We start from the raw sequence: 22,849 nt of genomic DNA on the forward strand, positions 1-22,849 counted from the left end.
GGCCAAAGGAAGCATCTGCAGATGCCAACACATCCACTTTATAGAACTTTGTGAAAGTGTGCACCAACAACCAGGTGGCCGCCTTGCAAACCTGCGTCACTGACGCCTGATGAAGGAAGGCCCTGGAGGCACTGAGCGCCCACGTAGAGTGCTCCTTGACAGGGAAAGAAGGAACCTTACCCCTTGATGGAATAGGCCTAAATCACCATCTCTCTGATCCATTTGGTAATGGTCACAGAAGAAGCAGACAACCCTTTCAGAGGCCCATACGTAAGCACAAAGTGAGTCTGACTTCCTAAAAGACTCCGTAGCTGCCAGGTACACCCTAATTGCCCGGACCACATCCAAGGCATGCAAAGCAATTTCCTTCAGAGGTTTTGGCCTGGGACACAGGGAAGGCAACACAATGTCTTCATTCAAATGAAAATCAGAGACAACCTTTGGTTAGAACGACGGACAGGGGCGAAGAACCACCTTATCTCTGTGGACAGGATAATGCCGCCAATTCCGACACCCTGCGGTCTGCGCGCAAAGGTGACATCCACCAAAAAGGCCACCTTCTGGGACAGCGTAAGCAGGGGAATCTACTGAAGATTGTCAAAAGGAGGCTTCTGGAGGACTGAGAGCACCAAATTGAGGTCCCAAGGCGGCAACAGAGACCGCACTGGAGAGGCCAAGTGCCTAACTCCCTGAAGAAAAGTAAGCATCAGGGAGTATGTGGCCAAGGGTCTTTGAGAGAAGGAAGCTAGGGCCAACACCTGACCCATGATAGTACTCAAGGCCAGTTTCTGCTGAACCCCTCATTGAAGGAAGGTCAAGATCTGAGCTGAGCCACCGAAAAACAGTGAGAATGAACCCCAAGAGACTTACACCATGCAATGTACATCTTCAATGTACGATGGTAGATCTTCCTAGAAGTAGATTTTCTAGCATCTAACAGCGTTGAAATCACCATCTCAGACAAACCTCTATCCATCAGCACCCGGCATTCAACAGCCAAGTCGTCAAAGCCAGCGACTGTAAAGCATGATGGAAGATTGGTCCTTGGGACAGCAGATCCTCCCAGAGAGGAAGTTTTCAAGGAATGTCGGCGACCAGCCGCACTAGATCGGCGTACCAAGCCCGACATGGCCAGTCCAGGGCCACTAAATTGACCAAAATCCCTTCTGCCTCAAACCTGCGAAGAAGTCTAGGCAGAAGCTTGAGAGGAGGGAAGGCAATGAATAAAAACCAATTGCAGCGCTTAGTGATCAATGTTAAACAACATGATAAAAAGTCCAATAAATGTACAACAATGGGAATGATTGGTGAAAACAGATTAAGTGTCCCAGTGCAAAAATGATAAAATTTAAATCACTGGTGAACGTTGTCCTCCACCATATGGAAAAAATGCAAACTCACCATAGCTAAATGCTGTCTAAATTATAGGACAGCAATAGTGTATAAAGCTGCTGATGTCTTGATCTTGACTAGTCCTGAAGAACGAATCGGCCACTGCAAGGATCTCCTCATAAAGAGTTGTAGCATTGATCAAATGCATATACGAATCCAAATAAAAGGGAGATACTCAGTGTAGTATTTGATATAAAAATAGGATTTAATAAAATACCAAAAAGAACAAAAATGTGTAAAAATGACACTGATCAGCCAGTGTAATAACAATGTAACAAGGTCCAAAAAAGACAAAAGAAGCAGAAAGATATCTGTCAAAGATATCTTTCTGCTTCTTTTGTCTTTTTTGGACCTTGTTACATTGTTATTCCACTGGTTGATCAGTGTCATTTTTACACATTTTTGTTATTTTATTAAATCTATTTATATCAAAATACTACACTATGAGTATCTCCCTTTTATTTGGATTCGTATATGCATTTGATTGATGCTACAACTCTTTATGAGGCGATCCTTGCAGTGGCGGATTCGTTCTTCAGGACTATTCTATTAAAAATCAAGACATCAGCAGCTTTATACTCTGCTGTCCTAAAATTTAGACAGCATTTAGCTCTGGTGAGTTTGCATTTTATCCATATGGTGGAGGACAATGTTCACGAGTGATTTAAATTTTTTCATTTTTGCACTGGGACACTATCTGTTTTCACCAATCATTCTCATTGCTGGATATTTATTGGACTTTTTATCATGTTGTTTAATGTTGATAACTGAGTGCTGCAATTGGTTTTTAAGGTGTAAATATATTTTGCACTATTTTTGCTAGCAGCTTTACAATTTTTAGTATTTATCAGTATTTTTACTCACATATTTATATTTTGAGAGCTCTGACATTTTAATTTTATTTTGTAAATCAGACGATACTGACCCCACGGGGCCACTAACGCATCTGTGGGGTCTGCCAGAGGATCCTGTGATCGAGCCACAAAACTCTGCACCTTTCTGTTGAGCCAGGACGCCAACAGATCCACCTCAGCGATGCCCCACCAGGGACACAACTGATGAAAAACCTCCGGATTAAGGGACCACTCCCCTTGGTCTAACACCTGCCGACTGAGGTAATCTGCCTGCCAGTTCTCCACCCCGGGAATGTGTACAGCAAGGAGGGCTGGAACTAACCATTCTGCCCACCTTTAGAATGCCGCAGACCTCCAGAGCCACCAGGACACTTCTTGTGCCCCCCTGGTGATTGACATAAGCCACGGCTGTGGCATTGTCTGATTGAATGCACGCTGGACATCCCTGATGTTGATCCGTCCAATGTTTCAGACACAGTCTGATCGATTGGAGTTCCAAGACATTGAACGGTAGTTTGGACTCTTTCAGTGTCCAGATCCCCTGAGCAGAATTTTTGCCCAGGACGCATCCCCAACCAGACAGGCATCTGTTGTGACCACTGTCCAATACAAGGGGAGGAAGGATTTTCCCACCATATTAGGGATTACCTCATTCCCCGACAAAGCCGGATCTGATTGTCCAGAGACTGCGGAGTCTTGTCCCATTTGGTCAGAATTTCCCTTTGCAGGGACCTCGTATGGCACTGTGCAAACGGTACCGCCTCGAAGGTAGACACCATCAGGCCCAGCACCTCCTGCAAGTCCAGAGGGATGACCATCTGCTGGACAGCAGGAGACGAATCACAGCCTGCAGTTTCTGGAGCTTGTCCAGAGGAAGGAGCACTCTGGCTAAGGTCGAGTCCAGAGTCAGACCCAGATCTACCAGAGGAGGCTCTGAAATGCTTTGATCCCTCGTCAGTCGCCCCTGAGGGACGAAAAAACTTCTTATGAGCTGAGAAGGATGGCCCTTTCCCCCCTGTGAGACCCATAATGAAGTCATCCAGAGTAGCTCCAAACAGGCGATCTCCTCGAAAAGGAAGATCAGTCAAGGCCTTTTTAGAAGTCTGGTCCGCAGACCAGCATTTGAGCCCAAGGACCACTGCTGAAACAGAGTCTAGCGACTAGGGGAGCCGTGTTTAAAGAGGCATCACAGATAAACCGCAGCCCCTGGACCAACTGGTCTGCCAGCTCAGCAAACGCAGGGGGTGGGGGGGGGGGGGTGGGGGTAGTGCTTCCCCTCCAGGTTATGGCGTAAAAGCTTAGCCCACTCGGTCAGAGTTTGCAACACCAGTGCAATGGTAAATAAATGCCTCAGTGCCAAACCAGCCACAGTGTACATATTGCGGGCCACATACTCCGCCTTCCTGTCAGCCAGGTCCTTAAAAGCCGGGGACTTCTCAACCGGAAGCATGGTTGCCTTGTTCAATCTGGAGACCAGAGGATCCACCACCGGTGGAACTGTCCACTTTTTTAGAAGGGACTCCTCATAGGGGTACCGCATAATAAATAACTTAGGGACCACAAGGGGACGTTTTGGCCATTTCAACTCTTTAGCAACATTTCTGTCAAAATAGGAGGGGAAAGGAAACACCTTTGCTGCTCTGGATGGCTTGTGAGTGCCAATGGGAATGGACGCCTCTGTCACAGCTTCAGATGCGTCCTCCATTTTTAAGGTCTCACGCACAGATACAGTCAGTGCATCCACCAGCGCCTTTTCGTGCGCGGCTACAGGAGTGGAGGAATCCTCCTCACTATCTGAGAACTCAGGGCGCGTGGTCGCAGACCCAGCAGAGTGACCCACATCTGCGGTGGCCAAATCAGATTCAGGATCTGAGGAGACAGGTGAGGCAGGGGAAGGCGAGGGGCACATTTTGCTAGCCCGTCGCCCAAAAACCACCTCCACTCGGGACACAAAGGACTCCAGGACCGCCGTCAGTGCATCAATGGATGGTTGGGACATGGAGGGCTCCAAGTGGAGAAATGTGCTCCAAAGACTCCATGAGGAGACCCCACAAAAAAGGTTTAAAACCACTGCTAAGGGATACCCCCACCAATCTGGCAGCACCACTCGGTCACCAGTAACAGAGCACCTAATTGATCAACAGAGAGGGAGAGGACCCCACCAAACTCACCAAGCAATAAGGCTCCACTGTCATGGCCACTGCTATTTTCAATGGCAAACCACAGCAAAATGGCCACCAGATTACACAAACATGGCCGCCGTGCATTGCGCGCACAGGCTACCGCAAAATGGCAGGCCCACGCGGCACCACAAAGCTCCCAAGGACCCAGGAGGGATCCCTAGGTCTCTAAAGACAGGACAGGCCGGAAGGGGGGCCCCCCGCAGGAGCCCCTACCAGGTACAGCCGCCCCCAAACAGCCGATCGCCTGGTCACCATCGGCGCACCCCCCCGCCAGAACAGCACCCTGCCCCCACCCCAGAAGGTGAACCAGGCCCCCGCACAGCCCCAGCGCAAGTGAAGGGGGGGGACGAGATGGCCCACAGGGACCACCAGACCGATGAGGGGGGTGCTTAACAGGAAGTAGGGGAACTCCCGGGGTCTGACCATCCCAAGGAGGGGCCCACGTCCACCCCAGAACCCTCCAGGGGTAGAGGGGGCACAGTTACTTACCATACCAGAAACCAGGCAGGCACCACTCCAGACAGAACCTCCTCTCCATCCAAATGGGGGGCTGTCGGCCAGGAGGAACGCTGTGACTTGGGCCGAGTCGTTTAATTCGCAGGCCAGCCCTCATCCAGGGGGGCTATGTCGCAGCCGACCTAGCACAGAGCTGAGGGGTCTGTGCGCACTTGCTGGCTAGACTGGGGTGATCACTGGATCTAGATTATCCAGCCCGTTGCCCAGTCCAGCAGTTGATTGTAGACCTCACAGGAAAAAAAACAGGAGAAAAAAAATCTAATGTAAAAGGGAAAAAATTGCCAGGACCAGCAGAATACATCATGGTTTCTCAACCAGGGTTCAGTGGTACCCTAGGATTCCTCCTAAGGTTGCTAGGGGTTCCTTGAGTAATGGGCAATTTCTTCCTCTCAGATAAGTTTCCAATGACACCATTGTTCCTTTTAGCTATCTGTAAGGGGGTAATTCTTCCCAATGATGACAAGAGTAAGGAGCATTCTTCCCACTGACTGTCACACTAATGTGTCATAAGTTGTACATTTTTAATTTTTAGCAGGGGTTCCCCGAGACCAGAAAGTTATGTCAAGGGTTCCTTTGTGTTGAAAAGGTTGAGAAAGGCTGGACTACATATCGGCCTAGATTTTTGGGGAAATTCGATTTTTTTTAAACTTTTTTTTACTGGATATGTTTTATTGCAGAAAGTAAAAAATAGTTTTTTTTTTTTTTTCAAAAATTGTCGGTCTTTTTTTGTTTATAGTTCAAAAAATAAAAATCATAGAGGTAATAAAATAGCACCAAAAGAAAGCTCTATTTGTGGGGAAACAAAAGACACATTTTATTTGGGTACAGTGTTGCCTGACCGCGCAATAATTGTCAGTCAAAGAAACGCAGAGTCGTATTGCAAAAAAAAATGGCTATGAAGGGGGGTAAATCTTCCGGAAGTCAAGTGGTTAATTTCCCTACAGCAACTGAACAAAATAAAAACGTCACTGGAAAATTTATAGCTTACATCGGATTGACTGTGTCGTGGCAAAATAGACATTTCATTGATAAATAAGGCGCATGATTCAGAGCTCCACCTACCTGGACTGGCTGGTGTAGATGAGGTTGCCAACATGCTGTTTGGAGTGAGTGGTGTTATGGGAGTGATTGGTGTGGATGATGTCGCTGGCACAGACAAGGTCACAGGCTGTGGGAGACTCTGAGGTTTGACGGGTACTGGGGGAGGAGCTCTGGCAGATATAGTTGGTTGAGGGGGTATACCGTTTGCATTAGGAGTGGGTTTTACAGGAAGATCTGGTACAACAGCAGCAGTTGGTGGAGTTGCAGGAGAACTAGCACTCTTCCCCACAGCCACAGGAGGAGGGATGTCATCAGGTGACACGGATCCGCCTTTTTTAGCGGTACGCAGCAAATCCTCTAAGGTCTGCAAGACAGAAGTAGAGAGGTATATACATCGATAAGTCAATATAGGTTCCAATTCCTCCATCCAACACAGTCCATGAGTTTACAATCATCTCCTGGTTTACTGGTAAATAATAACACATCAAATATGCATGCACACACCCTTGGCTTAAAGCAAAGAACATCAGTGAAAACCTATTCTAGAAGATCAAAGTCCAAGTGCTCCACCAATAACAGTGTGGGAGGTGCTTTTACTAGGGGAAGACCTGGATCCTTGTCCCTGCTTTGCAGGAACACAGGATCCATGCCTTCCTTAATGACAGAACGGGGATTTGTCTTGTTTACATAGGCAGACCCCTGTTCTGCCTGTGTCCTGAATGATCAGCGGGTGTTGGCGGACATCAGGTCCATGGGACCCGCTGTGTACAATCATAGCAGGAGCGAGCCGCCGCCGACTCGCACCTGATACCCCGAAATGCAGGATCATGTATATATAGGTGATCCTGCGCAGTGCGGCTGCCCTGTAGCAGTAAAACTGATATAGGGTGGTCAGGAACTGGTTAAGAGGAGCTCAAGACAAAACTGGTACATTTAAAAAAACATACCTTCATGCTTTGAAATGAGCAATTATGCCATAAAGCATGCTTTTTTGCTAATAATCTTGATTCTTTGTATTTAAAAAATTGTATGATTTAATGCTTACTCTTTTTCTGTACATGGCCATCTTAACAATTGGGAAGTGAAGCCATGGCCACCTTTTTCTGCCCTGCAGTCTGTGTAACATCTCATGCATGCATGCTAGGTCTATATCTCGGCCATGCCTGTGCACTAAGCCCTTTGTGTGCATGCTCCTACAGCAGCTGGTTGGGAGCGCATGCAAGGTAAGGCACGGGGCGGCTGCACCTGCAATGAAGCCAAAGTGCTTCCAGACCTCTGTGTACATGTAGCTACGGCAGAGGCAGTGGAAGTTTGATGCCCCTGCTTTAGGAACCTGCACACAAAGGGATGGAAAACCATATGGTTCTGTCCCCGCCATTCCCCAGCTTTTCAAACTCACGAGAATAAAATAAAAAAAAATAAAACAAAAAGGTATTTACAGGTTGCAAATGCCATGCAGGTCTCCTGCAGATCTGCCAGTGTATCTGTATGCTTGCAAATCACGTACGGCCAAACAGAAAGAATCTAACAGGAAGAATCAATGAACTACCACAGCTTTCCACAGCGCCGCAGTAGTTAATTGAGAACTACAAGCCCAAAGCCGCCAAGGATGTCAGGGCTTGTAGTTCATACACACACACACATAGCTGTGTGAATGAAAGACAGGGCTGTGTGGGTGGAGCCCCGCACAGCTGCGCTTAATTAAAAAAGTGACAGCTAGTATGGGGAACTTCTCTCCATTCTGCTGTCACAGGGGGAGGGGGGGGGTGGGGGAGAGGGGAGGGAGAGGGGAGGAATGGGGGAGAGGAGAGGGGAGGAATGGGGGAGAGGGGGGGGAGAGGGGGGGGGAGAGGAGGGGGAGAGGAGGGGGAGAGGAGGGGGGAGAGGAGGGGGAGAGGAGGGGGGAGAGAGGGGGGGAGAGAGGAGGGGGAGAGAGAGGAGGGGGAGAGGGGGGGAGAGAGGGGGGGAGGGGGATTGAGAGGGGGATTGAGAGGGGAAGAGGAGGGGGGGTGAGAGGGGGAGAGAGGAGGGGGAGAGATGGGGAGAGAGGAGGGGGAGAGGGGGGTGGAGGGGGGGAGAGGGGGGGTGAAGTGGGGGAGAGGAGGGGGAGGGGGGGGAGAGGAAGAGGAGGGGGGGTGAGAGGAGGAGAGGGGGAGAGGGGGTGGCTGCAGCATTGGTAACATGTTACATGTTCTACTCTAAAAACAGGTGGAACATGTAACATCTTCCATACAAAAGGTGAACATATCCTTTTAAAGGAGGGGAGAGCATTCTATCAGAGGCAACATGACAAATAGGCTGAAGATCCACTTTAGCGTGCTGTGGAGGGGGGAAAGGGGGTACCAGGAAAGCACAAATATAAGTGGGGTAAACTTAAACTAAGATTGATCACAGTAGGGTTGCCACCTCATCCCTTTCAAACCAAACTCATAATAATTACAGGTTCAGAGATTAATTTAATGCAGATAAGGCACTAAGTGAGTTTAATTACCACCTTAATCAGCCACAGAACCTGCGCAGTTAATGTGTGTTTGGGTTTTAAAGGGATGAACCCAAGATCATTATCACACATGCGCAGCAACCACTGAAAGCAATCAGCAAGATAGACCTGTGCATGATGGCATCCTATTACATCTAATGTACTGCAAACCACATTGTTCCTTTATAGGTAAGCGGTAAAACTGGTATGCTGCAATACATCTTGCACAACACCTTGCCTAAGAAATACGATGTACCTTAACCTCGGACAATCAGTAGTTTGAGACTTGAAAGCAGTTGTGGATGTTTATGGAGTCAACATGTACATTATGTAGAGGTGAATGGGTTTTCTGTTCATTGTTCTCTTGGGTTATTCACAGGCACTTGTATCTGTGGGATAACTAGCTTGCAGCTCTCTCTTCTCTGCCAATGAGATGACAGAAGCATGGAATTAGGAGGAAGAGGCGTGGATATCAATATGCTGTGCCTTTGAACAGTGCCAATCACTGTTACACTAGGAACATATCAAAGCCCACGGCTCCCCTCCAGAATTGCTCCTTTCAACCCACACAGAGGACCAAGGTGCTGGCTACCAGTGTTAACTAAAACTAAATTGAAATTTAATGTCAAAGTTCGATTTAGTTTTAGTTATAGTCTTTTGACTAAAATCCCATTTTAGTTTTAGTCGTATTTTAGTCGTCTGAATGGTTTTTAGTTTTAGTCGTATTTTAGTCAACTAAAATCTCCAGTACATTTTAGGTATATGAGATTTAATGGGTTTATATAAAATTTTAATGCATTACTTAGGCATTTCTTTAGAATTGCCAAACTCATTATATACTCCTGGAGTAAAAAAATCTAATAACATGTTTTTATTTCTGGTATTAAAGCGGAGTTCCGGCCTCGGAAAAGTTTTTTTTAGAAAAAAATACCCCCAGGACAGTCAGGGCTAGTACATTCCACAATGGATAGCCTCTGAACTGTCCCAGGTCAGATTTACCTTTTAGAAGAAATACTTACCTTGAAAATGTCTTGTCCGGCTTCAGCTGCCCACACCTGAGATGAGATGCCAGAGTGTCCTCTTCTGTGTCTTCTTCAGCCCCACAATGCCCTGCACCGGCCCCCCTCGTCACTTCTGGGGCAGGCGTGTCATCTCTGCACAGCTTCTGGGCATGCCCAGAAGCTATTTAGCAGGGAATGAGGCGCCTCCACCGGAAGTGACGAGCGGGGCCATTGCAGGCGCATTGACTCCTGGGAGTGATGACGTTCAGCTCCCAGGAGCCATCGCAAGCAGGAAGAGACGGCACGGGCCGCAGCCGCAGAGGGAGGAAGTGGAAGGAAGGTAAGTATATTTTCTTCTATAACAAATTAAGTAAACAAAATAAAAAAAAAAAAAAAAAAAATCGGGACTATCCATTTCTTTTATAGGTTAATGTCAGCAAACGGATGGCCCAACCTCAATTTTGAGGCCGGAACTCCACTTTAAGGGTTGAGCATGAACTATAGACACAGATTTAGAAGTTGTGATATATAACGTCTATATAAATAAAATCGAGTTTCATAAACAAATATATTGCTTTTTGACAAGCAGAAGTATTATAAATATATAATATAAATTATAAATAAATAAAATCGAGTTTCATAAACAAATATATTGCTTTTTGACAAGCAGAAGTACAACTTGAAAATATATAAAAAAAAAACTGTAAACTCTATTGACTGTAATGTCATTGCACATATTACCTGAATTTATTATCAATATTAAATATTACCAAAAAAAAAATAATAATAAGAAAAGCCTTTTTCTTAATTTTCTTTTAGCAGCTTAGTAGATGCCCTCTACATATTCTTATGCAGTAGTGCAGTGTTAATTTTGACGTCAAATTTCAATTTAGTTTTAGTTATTGTCTTTAGACTTTTAGTCTTTTAAACTAAAATGCCATTTTAGTTTTAGTCATATTTTAGTAATCTCAATTCTTTTAGTTTTAGACTCCATTCACACTAATACGACTTGGTCAGCCTGACAAGTCGTGCACCGCCGCGGTCCATTGTGTGGTACAGGAACGGTTCTAATAGGAGCGACACAAGTTGCTCCAACTTAGAAAAAGGGTCCTGTACTACTTCGGGGCAACCTGGAGTGACTTGCATAGACATTCATTTTATGAAGTCCGTGCAAGTCGCGCTGCACGCGACTACACAGGTCGCCCCCAAAGTCGTGCCGCTGCAGTGTGAATGCGGTCTTAGGCCTCTTTCACACGGCCGCTCGGTTTTTTGATCCGCTGCGGTCCTTTTTTTATGTCCGCATATCATCCCATCCGTTTGAGGATGATATACGGACATAATGTATGTCTATGGGCATTGCGGATGTCAGCGGATGACACCGCTGACATCCGATTTTCCTTCCTTTCCGTTTTTTGAACGGAGGAAAAATAGGGTTCTGTTCCGTTCCAAAAAACAGAACAGAACTGAAAGGAAGAAAATCAGATGTCAGCGGATGGTATTCCGCTGACATCCGCAATGCCATTGACTTACATTATGTCCGCAAATCATCCGCAAAAAAATAGGATGATTTGCGGAGATTAGAGGCCTTAGTCGTATTTTGGTTGAGTAAAATAGTATTAATTTAGTCAACGAAAATGTTTTAGTCGATGAAATTAACACTGCTGGCTACCACAGCTAGTCTCCACTCCCAGTTAAGTAAACGTAAGCCGCACTCCAAAAATGTAGCTCCTTTCTATATTTTTTTTTAAAATGTATTTTTATTGAAAAATTGAGATGTATAGGTACAAAAACATAGCCTTTGGGAATTCCCTGGCTAATACAAAAAACATAGAACTACTAATAACACCTCCTATTATAGAACACAAAAAAAAAGGGGGAAAGAAACAACACACCTTCCCCTAGACCTCGCTGTCGTTCTTCTATAAAATTACTTCAAGGGTTGATGAATTATAAGTAGATTCCCGTTCCCTCTCAACCATCAGGATAATGTATGGGAAGAATATTAGCTCGTGTTTAGAATCCTACCTGAACAAATGATAATGTGAGTCCATGCAGAGGAGTAAATAAATATGTTCATATCATAAAATAAACCTTATCAGGGGGAATCTGTGGACTCTTGATCATCTGCTGTACACTCCGAATCTATCCACAAGTGCCAGACCCTCTCAAATTTCCTAGCGCAAACTCAGAATCTTCTTTCTATATTTAAAGTGATACTAAAGGATATATATATATTTTTTTTTTTTAAACATTAAACATGTTCTACTTACCTGCTCTGTGTAATGGTTTTGCACAGAGCAGCCCTGATCCTCTTTTGGGGTTCCCCCGCCGCTGGTCTTGGCTCCTCCCCCCAATAGTAAGCCTCTTGTTATGGAGGGCACTTTAGCAGGCTTTTTCCCCGAGCCACACTCCTGTGAATGAATATTGTCCATTCTCACACACACAGTGCAGCTCGGCCCCACCCCCCTGCTCGCTCCTCATTGGCACATTTGCTGTGATTGACAGCAGCAGGAGCCAATGGCTCCCGCTGCTGTGTGAGCCAATGAGGAGAGAGAGACCCAGGAGAGCCACTGCTCTCATGCACATCGCTGGATGGAGAAGGGGCTAAGGAAGTATAAGGGGGGGGGGGGCTGGGGGGTAAAGCTGCATCCAGAAGGATCTTTACATAAAGCGTCTGTAAACCCCAACATTTCATATTCCTGATTTGTACCTGCTGTACCATGTACTTGTATGAGAAAGTATCCTGTTCTCTTTCAATTGCATCCTTATGTGAAATTCTTGGTGTTCCTGCTGTCCTTCTGCTTTCCTAATAAAAACTGACCACACCAAGCAGGAAAGCTTGGTCAGTTCTCTAGCTATGCTGGGAACTCGGCCTGATCTAGTCCAATGATCAGACCTGTTCTGACATGCCCCTCCTACTCCTTACTGGGAAGCTCAGTGTCCTGCTACTTCTCCTCCCCCAGCTCCTATGCTGCTGGGAACAGAGGGAAGGTGATAACTTTAAAAAAAAAAAAAAAAAACACATAAAAAAGGGAAAAAAAAAATTTATAATTTTTTATTTATCTATACACAAATGTTTTGCCTTCAATTTCTGTTTCAAACTGAGTGGTTTGTTTTACAAGGTGATCATTTACAACCACTTTAGGGTAAAAAAAAAAAAAGAAGAAAAGAAAACCTTCTGCATTTAGAACCACTTTAATTCGTCAAAAGATGAAAAATGCATACATTGGCTGGGCAGCACAGTGGCTACGTGGTTAGCACTTCCGCCTAGCAGTACTACCTGTCTGGAGTTTGCATGTTCTCCCTGTGCCTGAGTGGGTTACCTCTGGGTACTCCGGTTTCCTCCCACACTCCAAAGACATGCTGGTAGGATAAATGGCTCCTGTCTAAATTGGCCCGAATATATGTATGAATGTAAGTTAGGGACCTTAGATTGAAAGAGGGCCGAGACTGATGTGAATGTACAATATATATGTAAAGCGCTGCGTAAATTGACGGCGCTATATACAGTATCTCACAAAAGTGAGTACAACCCCTCACATTTTTGTAAATATTTTATTATACACTGAAGAAATGACACTTTGCTACAATGTAAAGTAGTGAGTGTACAGCTTGTATAACAGTGTAAATTTGCTGTCCCCTCAAAATAACTCAACACACAGCCATTAATGTCTAAACTGCTGGCAAAAAAAGTGTTTAATATACAATAGTTAGTGGGGTCAAATGGACCATAGTGATGTAAAAAAAAAAAAAAATTGAAAGAGCAGGATGGAAATTTTTCTTAAAAAACAAAATTCTAACAGTAAATGTGGTTTATGTTCAGGAAATATTAATTCCAAAATGAAACGTTAAAAGCAAACAGTATTTTGATGTCAAGTCTCTGATGGCATTGTTATAGGTACTGATGAGATTTTTCATATGAACATTTATACATAAATCTACCAATGTATGGCCAGCTTTACTGGGACCATGGTAACAATCACAACCAAGATCTGACATCAGATCAGAGCCCATCCCTGATCAAGGTAAACAGCCAATGAAATTGGCTGTTTACCACGTGATCGGCTGTGTCCAATCACAGCCGATCACATGAGCGGCTCCAGCTCATTTCATACATTATATGAACAAAAGTATGATCACCCCTCAAATTTATTGAGTACAGGTGTTTCCAGGGAATCATACTAATGATGCTACAGCATACAAAGACATTTAAGGCCTATTGCTGCTTTAGAATTGAAGCCCTTAGAGCAAGGGTCTCCAAGTCAGTTTTCTGTCCTTACGACTTTAGGTGGCCATTGGGAATAGAAAAGGTCCTGACATCAGTGTGAATAAAAGAAATCCCCATTGTTGTTGACAGTGGGAGGAACTGTGCCCCATAGTTGGAGTCTTAGGCCCCTTTAATACATACGGTCCGTTCAGATCTGCCTGTCAGTTTTTCAGGCAGATCTGAACGGATGCCCTGTGCATCTCTATGGGGCAGCGGATGTCAGCGGAGACATGTCCTCTGACATCCGATCCTGTCCATCAAATTCGGACGGATGGAAATACTATTTTCCATCCGTCTGGCGGATTGGATCTGATGAGAACGGATAGGAGGTCCGTTCTCATCCGATTCCCCCATAGAGGACAGCAGGGATCTGACACCTCCGTCTCTGCACACAGAGCGGAGACGGAGCTGTCATCCGCCTGCTCAGTGGGGATCGGTGGATCGATCCCAGCTGAGAAAAACGGAGTCCGTCGGCGGAACGGACATGTGTGAAAGGGGCCTTAGGGTCCAATTGTTGATGTCATTGGGAGGAATTGTTCCTCATCAATGGTGTCACTGGAATTGGGCCCCTTCATTACTGTCAGTAGTGGGGGGGGGGGGGGTTATAACCCATTGTTGGTATCAGTGGATGAAAAGGTGCCCCAAGGGAAGGATAAAAGCAAGCAAAGGGCCACAGTTTGGAAATCACTGACTTGGAGTAACCTCTCTCAACCAGGGTTCCTCCTGACGTTGCTAGGGGCTTCTTGAGTAGTGGTGGACTAACAACCTACATTAACCATTACAGCAAGGGGGTCTAAGAGGGTCTTTCACTTTTCACAATATATTTCCTTTATGGCCATTATTAACATTTGTTTGATTTAAAGTGTTACTAAACCCTCAACACTAAAATCTGTGTGCGTGTGCAATAAACCAGGTTTGTTATACTCCCTGTGGAACCTAAGGGGTTATTCTTCTGCATTGTATAAAATGGCTGTTTGATCCTGTCTTCTCTAATGCTCCCATTCTTCCAAAGTCCCCAATCAACCTGTTGATAGAACAGAGCCTGGGGGGGGGGGAGGGGGGGCACTCTGCACATGCTCAGTTTGGTGTGTAATGCTAGAGAGTTGTTTTTTTTTTTCTTGGGAGAGTGCATGTGATCAGCACAGGGCCAATCAGCACTGTCCAGACAGAGGGTCAGGGGTCCTGAAGCCTCATAGGACAATCAGGGGAGAACGAAAACTCCTTCTACAAGCTTTAATCAGATACTGATAGAAGTCACAAGACTGCTATATACAGCTTATGAGAAAAGGTATTTAGCAGTTTATATTTACTAAATCAATTGCCCTGGATCTGAAATTTATTTCCAGGGGCTCCCCTAAAGTAAACAGGCTGAGAGAGGCTGCCATAGTGCAAATTTTTTTAAAATATTTTACAAAGACAATAACAATCAGCTTAAGACAGGAAAAAAAAGCAACGAAAAAAAAAACCCCGCAACATATGGGGGGGGGGGAGATTTACTAAAACCGGAGAGCAGGGGGCATGGCCTGGCGCAGCATGTGAGAGGACGTGTGTGAGAGGAGCTCCGCCGGACCGATATCCTTTACCGCTAATCCTGCAGCCCTCCGGGCACGATAATCCTCCCTTCACCTCCCGCACACCCGCGGCACTGACCTCCGCATGTCTCCGCCGAAGAAAGGCTCTGAAGCTGCGGCAAAACTGGCTGCATTCCGGAGGCTGGAGAAGGAGGCCCCGATCCAAGATGGCGCCGGCCCGTCGCTTGTGGTGGAGGAGCCTGAGAGCCCTGCTACATCCAAGGTATTGGAAGCGATTGCCACTTGCCAGACCATGCTGACAACTAAAATCGAGGAGGTGAAGGTAGATATATCATTGATGCGTCAGGATATGCAGAAGCTAAGGGACAGAGTTGGTGAGGCTGAACACAGAATTAGCGAGGTGGAAGACTCCCTCCCCCCATTGCAAAGCTCCTCAGACAGGCTGCAGCAACAAGTACACCTTATCCTTCAAAAACAAGATGACATGGAGAATAGGCTGCGCCGCTGTAACCTGCGGTTCATTGGCCTCCCGGAGGGCTCTGAAGGTGCAGACCCCTCATCTTATTTGGAACAATTGCTCACTCAGACATATGGCAGAGAATCCTTCTCACCCACTTTTGTTGTGGAACGTGCACATCGCCTCTCAGGGCGTCCCCCCCCTCAGGGTGCACCCCCCCGCACATTCATCGCTAAATTCCTGAACTATCGGGACAGAGATGCCATATTACGCCTGGCCAGAGTTAAGGGGAACATTCCATTTGGAAATCACAAAATAGCGATTTTCCCCGACTTCTCTGCTGAGGTCCAGAGGCGCCGCAAGAGCTTTTTGGAGGTCAAACGCAGGCTGCGTATCAAGAATATCAAGTACTCTATGTTGTACCCGGCCCGTCTTAGAGTGGAGGGAGAGGACCGAGCCCACTTCTTTGAGGATCCGGAAGCCGCCATCTCCTGGTTGGAAGGACTGGAAGCTAGAGCCTGACCACCTTGCACTGGCGACTTCATGATACTTGCTCCCTGATTGCCTATGCCTTACGCTGCTGCAGAGGTGGAGGGGGTTTTGTAGATCCTGCGGAACTCAAGACTTTGCATCCCCCTTCCCCCCCCTCCCCCCTCATTTCCCTGCACTACTGCTCCTGTGTTTGACCGGCGGAGCGCCCTAGCTCCACAGATGGAACTGATTTTTCTGTTCTCTTCCTATGGATTTCCACCTGCCCATAGGCTTTGCTACCCAGCGATACACCTGTTGGTTTTCGCCCCCTACACCCGCTCAGGCGTGTGTTTGTGCCCAACTCCCCTGTTGCCCCCTGCGACTTCTGTTGGACCTGGGCCCCCGGGCCCCCTTGCTTGTCCTAGTTGTATTTTGCTGTATTTTTGCTGACTATCCTGGGGGTCCCCGGCCTCCTGATCTTGCTCTCTACCAGTCGCATGTGGGCCTGTTCTGGTTGAGGCACTTGTTTGGGAACATGCCCGCACAAGTTGGGGTTGGTGCAGGGCAGGGAGGGGGGATTGGGGTATTACCATTGTTTACAGTTTATAATTGGTACAATCTCTATACTGTTTCTGTTCTATGCACATTGACCTCAAGTAATAACGGCCTGCTCTTTTGCTGCCGATTATTAATGCTAGTGTATGACCGTGGACTTGTTAGTTATGTGGCCTTATTGCCTGAGATCCTGGGAGCCTCCGCTCCACGCTCCGTATTACCCCTGCCATGGCCGCATTGAAATTGTTGACGTGGAATGTCAGGGGTATGCGCGATAAGATTAAACGGACGGCTGTCTTTAATGTTTTACGCCGTGTCCGGGCTGACATTATAGTACTGGTGGAGACACATTTGGAGGGCCGCGTACAGCAGTCTCTCAAACGGCCCTGGGTTGGTTGGGTGCAGCACTCTGCATATAGCTCGCACTCCAGGGGTGTGGCGCTTCTGGTGGCCAAATCGGTACATTTCCAGCTCCTAGGATCTCAGGTTGACCCAATGGGTAGATATGTCTTTCTCAAAATGTCAGTCTATGGGGAATTGATGCTGCTGATGGCTTTCTATGTGCCCCCCCCTTACTCTGCTGTGATTATAATGGAGGGATTGGCGTTTATGGCACAATGCCCGGGGGCCCCGGTGATCTGGCTGGGCGACTTTAACAATGTGATGGACTCGGGTCTGGATAGATCCGGTGGCGCCTCCCAGGCGCCGCCGGGGTCGTCCCCGACCAGGTTCTCCCGATTGTTGGAGAGCTTTGGTTTGGCCGACTCTTGGCGCAGCAAGTACCCCGCTCAGCGTGCGTACTCCTGTTTTTCGGCTGCACACCATTCAATGTAACGCATTGATCTGATATTGTTGTCTCGAACCCTGCTCCCCAGGTTACTGGCGGCGGGCTTCGCCCCACGGACTCTGTCTGATCACTGCCCTTATTGGATACTGTTGTCCTTGCCCTGCAATAGACCTCCCCCGGCCTGGCGCCTGAATCCCGCATGGCTCCCCTTGGTGTCTGATGGGAACGACATTGAGGGGACCTGGACACAATTCTTTTCTGATAATGAGGGCACTGCCTCCCCGGCTGCAGTGTGGGAGGCATTTAAACTGTTCGCCAGATCCACTATGATTTCCAGAATCAAAGCTGTTAGAGCGCGGGCTGCTGAGGAGATCTCCAGGGCAACGACAAATCTAATTGAAGCTGAACAGGCCTTTATGGCGGACCCGACTCCGACACATGAATCCCAGTATAAATTGACCTCTAAAGTCCTTTCCCAACTTGAATACGTGAAGGCGAAAACTAAGATGTTTTTTCAGAAGCAGAATCTGTTTGCACATGGAGAGCGGGTGGGGAAACTCCTCGCATATTTAGTCCATTGTGAGGATAGGCCCCCGGTAGTTATTACATTAAAGGATGACCTGGGTAATGAGATTACTGATCCTGCTGCGGTGACACAGTGTTTCCGATCATTTTTTAGTACACTTTACACCTCTAAGGCCCCCGCTGACTGCACTGACATGCAGGACTTTCTGGACTCTATTGACTTTCCCACTTTGACACCCGACCAGTTGGCGACCCTCGAGGCACCCATTTCTGTGGAGGAGATTGCAGCAGCCATGTCCGAGTTCCCTAGATCTAAGGCCCCCGGCCTAGATGGCCTCCCGATTGAATTCTTCTCCCAATATTCCGAACTCCTTTCTCCTAAATTATTGGCTTTGTTTCAATCTTTGTTCAAGGATGCAGCCCTGCCCCCTTCTATGCGGGAGGCGCTAATTGTGCTCATCCTCAAGCCGGGCAAGGACTTACACGCCCCAGAGTCTTACCGTCCCATCTCTTTGCTCCCAGTAGACGCTAAAATCCTTGCGAAAATTTTATCCCTCCGTCTTAACAAGGTGATCCTTTCACTCATACACTCGGACCAGGCCGGGTTCATGCCTGGGAGGAACACCTCATTTAACCTTCGCCGGTTATTCATGAATCTCCAGGCACAACACGACGGAATGGGCGGCAGGGTGGTGGTTTCCTTGGACACGGCTAAAGCATTCGACTCGGTAGAGTGGCCATTTCTATGGACCTGCCTGGACCGATACGGCTTTGGACCTAATTTTGTTAAGTGGGTCAAACTTCTATATAGCGCCCCGGTAGCTAGGGTCCTGGCCAACGGCTGGCAGTCGACCGCCTTCCCTTTATCCCGTGGCACTCGACAGGGGTGCCCCCTCTCCCCCCTGCTGTATGCCCTGGCCGCGGAACCCCTGGCGATGGCCATTAGAGCACATCCCGGGATTCGTGGCCTACGTAAGGGACCGCTGGAGGAGAAAATCAGCATGTATGCTGATGACACTTTGTTATATTTGGAAGATTCTCGAGAATCCCTGCTCACAGCCCTTTCTTTGATTGAACGGTACGGACGATTCTCCGGTTTTCAGATAAACTGGGATAAGTCACAAATTCTCCCGCTTGACGAGAGCCCGCGGGCGATCGCCCCCGCAAACCCGGCCCTACAATGTGTATCCCGCATTAAATACTTAGGGATTCAGGTGACAGCTAGCTCAGCAGATTATGTCCCGGATAACGTTCAACCCTTGTTCCCTCTGCTTAAGGCCAAAATTCAAGTGTGGTCCAAATTACCTCTGGGAGTGATGGGTAGAGTCAATTTAATTAAAATGATTCTCCTTCCCAAAATTCTCTATGTTGTATGGCACTCTCCTATATATCTGCCACTCAGGCTGTTTAAGCAGATGGAATCACTCCTCAAGACCTTTGTTTGGGGTGCTAACCGGCACAAGATCTCCTGGCGCAAACTCAAGAATCCTACAAATCTGGGGGGGCTTGCCCTGCCGGATTTTAATCTGTACTATCTGGCAGCTCAGTTGTCCCAGTTCTTTCACATAGATAAAACGGATAGAGAACGCTTCTTGACCCTGCTCTGCCCTGGGTGGGCCCATCCCCTCGGGGACCCCCTCCTAGTTATCCTTAGGGGCGTCAGGGGCTCGCCGGAGCCCCTGTGCCCCAGATCTCTTCTATATCACTATTGTCGGATCTGGGAGGTGGTAGCGTCCAGGCTTCGGTGCCCTCCATTCCACACATTCACCCCTCTGTGGCATAATAGTACATTGCGTGAGTTCCTCTCCATCCCTGACCTGTCGGTATGGAGTGAGAGGGGTATTCTTCTCCTTAGCCATATCTCCACGACCACTGGTCTATGGTCTTACGAGACCCTGCGAGACCAGTTTGCGCTCCAGGGCCCCATGCACTACAGATACTTACAGCTCTCCCATGCCTATAGATCTCAATTCCCTGACAGTCCTCCTGAGATAGAATCGGTTACCACCCTTGAGATTGTTAAAAGTACAGAACCCAGCCACCTCATTTCCATGTTCTACTCTGAGCTTCACACACCCTCCTCGACCATTTTAGCTTTTGCACTTAAGACCCGCTGGGAGCGCAATGTGGGGGCCATGGAGGATGAGGAATGGGAGGATGCCCTGGAGACGTGCCGCAGAGTGTCGCCAAAACTGTCGGATCGCCTAACCCAGACCTTTATAATACACCAGGCTTATCTTACCCCACTTAGACTGTCCAAATATCACCCTGACTTGGTCCCCTCTTGTCCTATGTGCGGAGACCCTGATGCTTCCTTCTTTCATCTATTGTGGAGCTGTCCCCAATTACAGACTCTATGGCAACAAGTAGTCACATTTCTGCATGACAAAATGGGGTCTCCTCTACAACTCTCTCCTAAGGAGTGTCTCCTGGGGGTCTATCCGGATGGAGAGATGCCCAAATCCACTGTCATATTTCTTCAGGAAACTTTGTTTATAGCACGTAAATTGATAGCTAGGCGGTGGATGAGACCTACTCCTCCTACTCTAGGATTGTGGATTAAGGAAATTAATAGTGTCATCCCATTTCATAAACTTTTATATAAACATAGGGGGTGCCCTCAGAAGTTCAACAAGATTTGGGACAAATGGGTGCAGTGCCCTGATACGGCTCAGTAGTGAAGTGGGTAACTACTTTATGCTGACCGCCCCTGTTAAACTAACATTGTCTGCTTGAGTGTTGGGCCGAAAGAAAGTAACTGACTACTGCCTTATTTTTACTATGTCTGTTCTGTTTCTAAGTGTTAATCACTATGTATATTTGTATTTTTGTACCCCTGTGTGTTATGAACCTGATCGAAGTTTCAATGCACGGTTTATTTTTGTATTGTACCAAAAGTTTCAATAAACCTCACTGTTTTAAAAAAAAAAAAAAACGGAGAGCAAAATCTGGTGCAGCTGTGCATAGAAACCAATCAGCTTCCAGCTTAATTGAACAAGCTGAAGTTAGAAGCTGATTGGCTTCCATGCACAGCTGCACCAGATTTTGCACTCAGTTTTAGTAAATCAACCCCATGGCCTTACTAAAAGGCACCAGCTGTATTACCAGAATGATTAAACAAACAGGACAATAATATAGTCAGAGCAATAAAAGGTACCTTAACCCCTCTCTCATATCGTCTCGCTTTAGTCCCTTCCCCTGACTGCTTGGCATTGACTAAAGCTTCTTTGTACATGGCCAGGCGCTCCGTCAAAGTACCCTCAATACCGCCCGCTGAGGAAGTAGTGCTCTGAGGGGAAAAAAATAATTTGTTAGATGAGAATAAAAGACAGTTCAAACACCGGACACCCTTGGTGCCCAACCTACTGCTTACTGGAACTTTTTGAGAGGCCATCAGGCCCCAGGTACTTACTGAGACTAGTGTGGCTATCGGGCCCCAAGTACTTGCTGAGGCTTGCATGGCCATCAGGCCTTGGGTGCTTACTGAGGCTTGTGTAACCATTGGGCCCCAGATACTTACTGAGGCTTGCGTGGCCATCGGCCCCAGGTGCTTACTGAGGCTTGTGTGACCATTGGGCCGCAGGTACTTACTGAGGCTGGGGAAAGAACTATACTTTAGACAAGGTTCTAGCAGTTAAATTATGTGGTTTTTAACTTTTTTAACTTTCATACTATGTTACTTTTTTCTTTTCTGTCCATCCCTTTTCTCCTCTTATGTTTACTTCCTCTGCATTTTTTGTAATGGACTTTACTAAGAGAAATGTCACAAATAATGTGTGTAACACAAGTAATTTTAAGGGGGAGTAGGGAGCACAAATGTGGTATAATTGTTTTGTAAAGGGGCTGTAGTAGCTGTGATCTCTAGTCGAGTTGTGTTATGATATGACAAGTGCCACTGCAGGTTTCATATCCCTACTGTTCTTCAATCCCCGATGCAGGCTCCCTGCTGTCGGTATCTGCTGTAAATTAATAACGTCAGTCCATATCAAAATAGGGGAGCCGCTTACCGTAATAAAAATTAGTCAGTAAGTTTACTAAGACATTCGAAGCATGATTACACAACTATCAGGGCTTTGGTCTGCCTGATGCCTGGCTTTTATTACGGTGAGCTGCTCTCCTATTTTGTTATGGACTAACAAGTGAGCACTAGTAGTTTCATGCAGTTACTGACCATCTCCTGTAGCGCGTCTGCACTCTCTGACCATCTCCTGTAGAGCGTACGCACTCTCTGACCATCTCCTGTAGCGCGTCTGCACTCTCTGACCATCTCCTGTAGCGCGTCTGCACTCTCTGACCATCTCCTGTAGCGCGTCTGCACTCTCTGACCATCTCCTGTAGAGCGTACGCACTCTCTGACCATCTCCTGTAGCGCGTCTGCACTCTCTGACCATCTCCTGTAGAGCGTCTGCACTCTCTGACCATCTCCTGTAGCGCGTCTGCACTCTCTGACCATCTCCTGTAGCGCGTCTGCACTCTCTGACCATCTCCTGTAGCGCGTCTGCACTCTCTGACCATCTCCTGTAGCGCGTCTGCACTCTCTGACCATCTCCTGTAGCGCGTCTGCACTCTCTGACCATCTCCTGTAGCGCGTCTGCACTCTCTGACCATCTCCTGTAGCGCGTCTGCACTCTCTGACCATCTCCTGTAGCGCGTACGCACTCTCTGACCATCTCCTGTAGCGCGTCTGCACTCTCTGACCATCTCCTGTAGAGCGTCTGCACTCTCTGACCATCTCCTGTAGAGCGTCTGCACTCTCTGACCATCTCCTGTAGCGCGTCTGCACTCTCTG

The 22,849-nt window shown here is 47.2% G+C and overlaps 1 protein-coding gene across 2 annotated transcripts in view; it reads right to left on the reverse strand.

Annotated features, from left to right (window-relative positions):
* CC2D1A (coiled-coil and C2 domain containing 1A) overlaps positions 1-22,849 on the reverse strand; it is a 153,548-nt gene that overhangs the window by 113,261 nt on the left and 17,438 nt on the right. For both annotated transcript variants that reach the window (XM_082254838.1, XM_082254837.1), the window contains exons 5-6: positions 21,218-21,349; positions 6,008-6,350 (exon numbers count right to left, since the gene is read on the reverse strand). In XM_082254838.1, the coding sequence (XP_082110964.1) occupies positions 6,008-6,350; positions 21,218-21,349 (475 nt within the window). The remainder of the gene's footprint in view (positions 1-6,007; positions 6,351-21,217; positions 21,350-22,849) is intronic.

The sequence above is a fragment of the Pelophylax lessonae genome (assembly GCF_965119305.1).
Source record: "Pelophylax lessonae genome assembly, chromosome: 4".
In the NCBI taxonomy this organism is placed as follows: domain Eukaryota; kingdom Metazoa; phylum Chordata; class Amphibia; order Anura; family Ranidae; genus Pelophylax; species Pelophylax lessonae.